This window comes from Pan troglodytes, chromosome X, assembly GCF_028858775.2.
Source record: "Pan troglodytes isolate AG18354 chromosome X, NHGRI_mPanTro3-v2.0_pri, whole genome shotgun sequence".
Classification (NCBI taxonomy): Eukaryota; Metazoa; Chordata; class Mammalia; order Primates; family Hominidae; genus Pan; species Pan troglodytes.
This window is the reverse complement of record NC_072421.2, coordinates 52917760-52926422: the sequence shown is the minus strand read 5'-3', so window position 1 is coordinate 52926422 and position 8663 is coordinate 52917760. Positions and strand designations below refer to the sequence as shown.

The 8663-nt window shown below is 40.5% G+C and overlaps 1 protein-coding gene across 2 annotated transcripts; it reads left to right on the top strand.

Moving 5' to 3' along the window:
• Positions 1-1037: 1037 nt before the first annotated feature.
• XAGE3 (X antigen family member 3) lies at positions 1038-6600 on the top strand. 2 transcript variants are annotated; one of them, XM_001144117.7, is made up of 5 exons: positions 1038-1115; positions 1980-2068; positions 2589-2694; positions 4227-4352; positions 6488-6600. In XM_001144117.7, the coding sequence occupies exons 2-5, from the start codon at positions 1988-1990 to the stop codon at positions 6508-6510; spliced, it is 336 nt and encodes a 111-aa protein (XP_001144117.2). In that variant the 5' UTR covers positions 1038-1115; positions 1980-1987; the 3' UTR covers positions 6511-6600. The 2 variants fall into 2 exon arrangements, with proteins under 2 accessions (XP_001144117.2, XP_016798991.2); XM_016943502.3 differs by having other exon boundaries at positions 1056-1308.
• Positions 6601-8663: the final 2063 nt, after the last annotated feature.

Here is an 8663-nt window from a genome sequence, read left to right as displayed (position 1 = left end):
TTCTCCCTTGCTTCTTGGCCACGACGTTCATTGTTCTTTACTCCCCTGGGTCTGTTCCCCGTGTTTCTCCTTTGCAGTTCAACTGCTCTTCTGTTTAACTGTCTGTCTGCCCCACCACAGTGTGGTAGCCTCCATGGGACATACCACGTGTGGTTCCTTGGTCTTCACATTTCCAGCATCCCAGATATTTCCTGCAACATGGCAGACACCCATGCATATATAAATGAGAAAAAAGTATGTATGAATATATATAATAAAATAATTTATTTCTGTCACAAAAGGTCTGAGACACATCCTCCACTCATGGTGACATGGGACTGTCCCCAGTGTTTCTGGATGCATGAGAATGGTAGGGCAAGAGAGAGAACGAAGCCTCTTAGTCCCTTTCCTTCTACTACAAACACCTTCGGGATGTGAGTCTGGGGACAGTGGGAAAACTCCGGCTGGCCTTGCATGTGCCTGACTCAGTGTGCACGTCCCTTGCTGCCCAAGTCCCTTGTTGTCCATGTGCCTTGCTGTCTGCCTTCTGTCCCTGCAGAGCTGTGCAAGGAGACATTATGACTTCCTTCTGTGTTGCTGACTAGGAGTCAGCCAGTAAGTCCGAAGATCAGTCTTCCCAGAGTTGAAGTGGGAGAGACTGTGAGGAGGAGCCCGCGGCGCGGTCTATGGCCTCCGACGGGGAGGTCCTTGAGGTTCCTGTCCTTCTCCTAACAGGTGGTGACACAGCCATGGCCTTGCTGTCGTGGGGGTCTCAGACAGGGGAGGAAGGAGGGCCATAGAGGGGAGGAGGACCTAGTGAACATGGAGTGAGTTTTGAAGGGGGAAACTATTTGTGGTATTTGAGTCCCGGAGGCATATGAAACCGCCCACAGAAGACACATTCCGAAGTCTTCAGTGGGAACCTGGGAGAGGGTAGAGAACTGCGCGGCGCGGCATGGGGTGGGGCTAGGAGAGGCGCCACAGCCCACTAGGCAGGCACCGACCTCACTGCGCATGTCCACTGGGTGTCTTCCCCTCGGCCCCTTTGCCCACGTGGTGAACGCCCTGGAGTTGTGAGGGTGTGAGGGTCGCGTTCCTGCTGTCTGGACTTTTTCTGTCCCACTGAGACGCAGCTGGTAGGTCCGCAGGCCAGTCCTCCCAAGGGTTGAAGTGTGAGTGCGTGTGAGGAGGAGCCAGTGGCTGTCCGGAGCGTGGGACAGCATGGCCCGTGGCCTCAGAGGCCGAAGGGTCTCAAGGTGATCGTCCTTCTCCTCGTGAGGTGGCACTGCCATGGGCCTTGTTGTGGTGAAGTCAGAATGAGGGAAGAAGGTGGGTCGCGTAGTTGAGAGGGGTCAGGTGAAAATGGGGCGAGTGCTGGGGGTGCTGGGGCAGGTATCCGAGTCCCTGGAACCCTCGACCGAGGACGGATTCCAGACTCCTCCGTGTCGACCCGGGAAGGAGCAGGGTGGGCATTAAGGAAGGGAACCGGGAACGCTGCGGGTTGGTGACTGTGGCCCTGAGGTCTGTAAAGCGCCTGGCAGAGGTGTACAGTGAAGAGGGCCCAGAGCTGTGTGGCAACTTCTCAACTCCACTGTGGAGGTTTGAATGGGCGGGGCTCTGCCTTCCAACAAAACTTGATTTTAGGGGGGAAATGGGCCTAGCAAATGGGTGTGTGACAAAAGCCGTGGTCACTGCAGTTTTAATTCTCTGGCTGTATTTTCCCAAATGTCTCCACGGAGGAGAGTTCAGTTGTGAAACCAAACCTCATCGGAAATATCCTGTCTTTTGCCAGGAGCCTTAAGAAATTGCTCAGCTGGCTTGACCAACTTAATGGCTTCCCAAGCATTCAGAAGGCACACATACTTACACTTGCCCTGAGACTTAGTTCGAAAGTATTTACAAACTTTTAAAAAATGACCAGTTAATATTTGGTCATGGAAGTGGTCAAATATAGCTGTCTTTTCAAGTGCATTTACCAATTCACAGTATTCTGTTTGCAGTGTGAAATATGATTTGGCGAGGAAGATCAACATATAGGCCTAGACCGAGGAGAAGTGTACTACCTCCTGAGCTGATTGGGCCTATGCTGGTGAGTGCCTTAACCTTTGATGTTTTCTATTAGCAGAAAGTTATTTTTGTAACTTGTTGTTGTTGCAAAACTATGTTTTGTAATTGTTGTTGAACCAGTACAGATATACCAATAAAGGTCTCCCATGCTGAGAAAAATAATCATGGCATCTCATGAAGGAAAGACTAGTCCAAGAGGATTAAGTTCTTCTGTTGTCTGGATGGATGATCTTGTGTTCCCCAGATTTTGCCCGTGATTTCCTTCTCATGCTTATTTGCAAAAGATTACACACATTCATCCCAGCCTAGATTAAAACAGCTTCCAAAGCCCTTGAGGGCAACTGTCTTAGAGTAACCTCTCTGTGGGAAGAGTAACTTTATGAAAAATAAGTATGTGGAATCGTGTTGGAGAAATGTCTTTAGACTTATGATCAGAAATATCTATGTATTCTGTATATTTGTATTATTGAAATGTATCGATAACAAAACTTTTTATCTGCACACACACACACACACACACACACACACACCCCTGGTTCCAGGAGCCCGGTGATGAGGAGCCTCAGCAAGAGGAACCACCAACTGAAAGTCGGGATCCTGCACCTGGTCAGGAGAGAGAAGAAGATCAGGGTGCAGCTGAGATTCAAGGTGCTGGGAAGGGAAAGAAAGAATGTCTATGGGGAGGGGAGGAGGCCTATGTGTGCATCATGCTTTATGCCATGACCAGTAACAGGAGGAAAGAAAACATTAGGAAAGGATCTCAAACATTTGCTGAGAGTTGGCTGGAAAAGTGAAGAGTATAGTTTGCAGCTTCATGGATATAATGAATCTTCTCTTACCTTTGAAATATATTTCGTATGCTTGAAAATACAGTCCTTGCTAAATCAGATGAAACTGTTTAATTTGATGTACAAAAATATACATTATTTCACTAGTTTACTTTGATCTTCTTAGAATGTTGTTGTCTGATCTTCTCAGCCAAGGTGTCCACAGTATTGTATGCACCCTTTAATAGCATGTAGAATGCCAAGTCACCCTACCTGAATACACTGAATAAAGCCTATTTGCATAAGGATGTTAGCCCCATTTTATAAATAAGAAAACTGAGGCTCTGAAATGGAGGCTTACCAAGAACACTTGAGTCATGGAGAAGGAATTCATATTTCATTCCAAGGTTTGTGTTCTCCCTACCATTCACATTAGAAAACATGAATGATTTTGCTTGAAATGTTAATACTCAAATGTGTCTGTACTGTAAGTACTTCAGTATTGGCTCAGGACAAAACAAAGTTCAGTGAAGCAGGATAGCAACGCCAGAAAAGAGCTCAATGAATGACAGCCACTCTTTCCTTTGCTTTGTATTTTTGACAGTATGTTTGGTAAAATCTGGATAATTCAGGACATTGGCATACAGGTAGCTATATTAGTATGATTTTAAGGGGCTTTTAAAGAGTTGTTTATATACTTTTATAATTAGAAAACTCGAAGTACGATAAGATTATCATGAAACAGAAATTATTTCCTCAACAGATAGCATTTTGAAGTTAAACATTGACAGAATTTGGGTCATGGGTTACTTTAGCAATTCACTGTTAAGGGGTTTCCAGAATATGACTGTCAACAATGCCCATTAATTTTTTTTTCACTCAAGTTTCTGTACTCTTGTGGAAGACAGCGATTTTGCTGTTATATTCGGTATTTTTTTGTGAATGGGATTCATTTATGGAAAGTTACATACAGGGCCTTTGGACCTAAGTTTGTTTAATTTTAACCAAAAAATTTTCAAGTTACCTCAACAGGTGATGAGTGTCAGGACTGTAAGATTTGTCATAGGCTCACCAATATATTCATCTAATCTTTCAGAAAATTACATTTAAGTTATTATTAAAATGCTATCCATTGGGCAGTCTTTAGGTTTCCTAGATAGCTGACACTCACTGTTTATAATACACAATGGTAAAGTATAGGAAATGTAAGTGTGGTGTGATTTTTCCTCAGATTGTCATTTAAGATAAGATTTCATAGTACAGGAAAACAAAGGTGGGACATCTTTGCATCACATTTATTACCACAGTCGCCTGCAGCCTTTTATTTCATAACATTGAGGAAAAGAATATTATCATTTCCTTCTTTATCTTTCTTGTTTGCCTGCTTCAATCGACAACCTTTGTATTTTTTAGTGCCTGACCTGGAAGCTGATCTCCAGGAGCTGTCTCAGTCAAAGACTGGGGGTGAATGCGGAAATGGTCCTGATGACCAGGGGAAGATTCTGCCAAAATCAGAACAATTTAAAATGCCAGAAGGAGGTATGCTATCCATTATTATGTGCTTTCTGTTTTCCACAATATTATACTTTTGATAATAAAAGAGAACATTACTATCCCTTTAAAATCAGAGTTCAAATGCAGACTTTTTTTGAAAGGTTGTTCAGACCCCAATTGCCTGACTGTAAGACTTAAACACTATCAGATACAGACACAAATTGGGTCAAACCCACATTGAATCATCAAATATGAAAGCATATTCTTACTTCTGATTATACCCAACAACTAACAGTTTTCAGATATTTTTCTAATTTCTGCTTTTAACAAATACATAATGCATTTGTAATACCACTTTGTGTGAAATATCCTGAGCACCTTAAGCAGATTCTAATAACAGCTCTAACATTATTTGTGAGATTCTGGATGAATTCCATAAATTCTACAACCATCTTTTGCTGTTATTGAAAATAGTAAATGCATATCAGATGTATTAACATCTGTTTCAAAGTTGATTTCTGTATCCTCATGTTCTGTTGGATAGAATACAAAGATATGATTTGTTTTTCATAACAATCAGTTTCACTCCAGTTATAATATCTGAGTTGAGATTTCATGGTTCCTAAGAAAATGAGTGGGCAACTTGCTTCATGAAAGTATCTTTTCCACATATTTTCCAAATTGATGACTGTTAATCAGAAGAGCTTCTGAATTTATAGGAAGCATTCCATGTTTATGGAAGAAATTGCCTAAATGGTTTTACTCTATACTGCTGAACCATTCCATTAGACTATTTACATGAAAGATAGTTTTCAATTATTTCCAGGAGCCCATTGAGCAATCCTCAATTGTATTCTTAGGAAGATAGTCTTAAGTGAGTATCTTGTTAAAATAGATAGAAAATTACACGAGAAAGGAAAATATTAATGAAAATTATAAAGAGCAATAGAATAAATCTAAGGGAAAAGGAAAGAGATCCTTAATAAGAGACAGATATGAGTCATTAGTAAAAGGAAATGTAATCCAAAAGTAATACATTTAAAAGATTGTTCTTTTGAAAAATAGCTATGAATAGAGTAATAGTTTACACACTCTTGTAGAAAATGGAAAAAGCTCAACATGGAATATGAACAAGACCCTAACAGATACTGAATATATGGTATAATCAAAAGTGAATACATTCTTGAACTCTAGTATTTTCAAAATATGAATGAAATGATTGATATGCTAGGAACACATACATTAGTTAATTTATTCCAGTAATACCTGAACATCCAAGCATCACAAAGACTGTGGGAAAACTTCTGAAATTTCCCACTTATCCCTCAAAAACACTTAACTTTTAGAAACAATTATTTGGCTTTTCCAGATGTCTTACTGTCCTTTTCTATTTTCCTCTCCCTCCATTTCTTTTTTTGCCCGACTGTTCATGATATATGCCTCTTTCCCATTTTGATGTCAAAAATAATAGTGATAGATTAAACCAAATGTGATCATGTAATTTATTTTACCAATGGGAATACTTTCAAGTGTAAAAAGAGGGACTCTTCATATTGACATCAGGATGATAGGTGAAAATCTTGGACAAATGGTTACCGTACCTTAAAGACCACAGAAGGATGAACTAGCCCCAAGCAATATTTTTGGACTTCTGTGCAAAGAGAAAAAACAAATGCAGTACTGACCTTTCAATTCACTGCACTTTTGCAGTTCCTAATGTGACATAAATTGTTTCCCAGGAGCTTGTTGAACATCCAGACTATTATTTCAAGGCAAAACATTGCATTACATGATACATTGTTTGTAAATTCCTTTTGTTTCTTAGGTTTGTTGTGTGTTGGTCATATTTTTATTAAAACAATACACAATGTTTGCTTTTCACTTTGAGCCACCTTTTAATAGGTTCACTTGATTTAAAGTGTTCTGAAGTTAGACAGTTTTTGGTTTCCTTAAACTACAGAAGGCAGGATGTTTTAAAAATGTTGCTAATGTATATACTTGGAAGCCTATCTTCAAAGTCTCTACAGAGGTCTAACTGAATGTTAGCCATGAGGTTACTCTTAGGCTTCTGGTTTAATCCACGGTATAAAACCAAAACTTTGGTGTCCTTTGCATACCTTTAATGTCATCTGAATACAGTTCTGCTACTAATGTTCCCTCCTGTTATATTTCTATTATAGGTGACAGGCAACCACAGGTTTAAATGAAGACAAGCTGAAACAACACAAAACTGTTTTTATCTAAGATATTTGACTTAAAAATATCGAAATAAACTTTTGCAGCTTTCTCCAAAGAAGTCTTGCACATTTTTTGTTCATTTTATTCCCAAATATTTGATACTATTGAAAATGGTGGCCAGGTGTGGTGGCTCAAGCCTGTAATCCCAGCACTTTGGGATGCGGAGACAGGAGGATTTCTTGAGCTCAGGAAACTGACACCAGCTTGGGCAACATAGTGAGACCCCCTCACTGCAAAATAAATGAATGACTGCATGAATGCATGAATGTATGCATGTATATATGTAGCCTTAGTCCCAGCTACTCCTGAGGCTATGTTGAGAGGATCCCTTGAACTCAGGAGGTCGAGGATGTAGGTAGTTATGTTCAGGCCACTGCAACTCCAGCCTGGGTGACAGAGTGAGACTCTGTTTAAAAAAAGAAAAGGAAAAGTATCATTTTTGAATTTTTCTATTCTGATTACACTGGTACACACACTTGTGATATTATGAAATATATAAATATATATTTGGTCCTCTACCCTGTATACTGGCATACAACCCTTAATATTTTTAGAATCTCCACAAAGTGATGTCTTTTTGTATGCTAATGAGTTGGACTGATGCCTAGCAGCCCCTAGGTAGCTTTGGGATGGGGGATTAGAGGTCTGGGACTTTCAGCCCCACCCCAAACCTTCAGGGAAGGGAGAAGAGTTGAAGGTTAAGTTGATCACCAATGGCCAGCCAGTGGTTTAATCGATCACACCTGCATAATGGAAACCTCCATGAAAACCGAAAAGGACAGGGTTCAGAGAGCTTCTGGATAGCTGCACACATGGAGGATAGCATTTCCACAGAGGGCATGGATGCTCCCTGCCCCTTAACTCATTCCTTACCCTATGCATCTCTTTAACTGGATCCTTTCTAATATCCTGTTTAAATCAACCCATAAATGTATATGTTTCACTGAGTCGTGAGATGCTTTAGTAAATTAATTGAACTCGAGTAGGAGTCATGGGAAATTCAATTTATAGCTGGTGTGTCAGAAACACAGTAAAACAACCTAGGGCTTGAAGCAATTGGCAGAGCCCTCTTGTGGGACTGAGCCCTCAATCTGTGCAATCTGATGCTATCTCCAGGTAGATCCTATTGGAGTTGAATGGGAGGATACCCAGCTCGTGTATGCTGCAAAACTGATTGCTTGCTTGGTGTGTTGAGAAAAGCCCCCACATATTTGGTCACAGAAGTCTTTGATGTTACTGGTAGTAGGGCAAGAACAGAGAAAACACTTTTTTCTTCCATTCAACCAACAGGTATCATGTTTGTATATTGTTTTTCTATGCAGTAAACTTGCTAAATATCCTCATTCCAAATTTATCTCTAGATCCGTTCTGATTTTCAACATACACAATCATATCGTCTTTGAATAACAACAGCTTGTTTCTGACATTTCAAACACTATACTTTTTCCTTTTTCCTATTTCACAACATCGGACGGACCCACCCAATACAATGCTGATTAGAACCAGTAATTGTGGCCATCCTTCTCTTATGCGTACTAGGCACTGGAAATTTTTTGTTTTATATTTTTTGTTATACTTTAAGTTTTAGGGTACATGTGCACAATGTGCAGGTTAGTTACATATGTACACATGTGCCATGTTGGTGTGCTGCACCCATTAACTAGTCATTTAACATTAGGTATATCTTCTAATGCTATCCCTCCCCACTCCCCCCACCCCACAACAGGACCTGGTGTGTGATGTTCCCCTTCCTGTTTCCATGTGTTCTCACTGTTCAATTCCCACCTATGAATGACAACATGTGGTGTTTGGTTTTTTGTCCTTGTGATAGTTTGCTGAGAATGATGGTTTCCAGCTTCATCCATGTCCCTATAAAGGACATGAACTCATCATTTTTTATGGCTGCATAGTATTCCATAGTGTATATGTGCCACATTTTCTTTTTTTTATTATTATTATACTTTAAGTTTTAGGGTACATGTGCACAATGTGCAGGTTAGTTACATATGTATACATGTGCCATGCTGGTGTGCTGCACCCATTAACTTGTCATATAGCATTAGGTATATCTCCTAATGCTAACCCTCCCCACTCCCCCCACCCCACAACAGTCCCCAG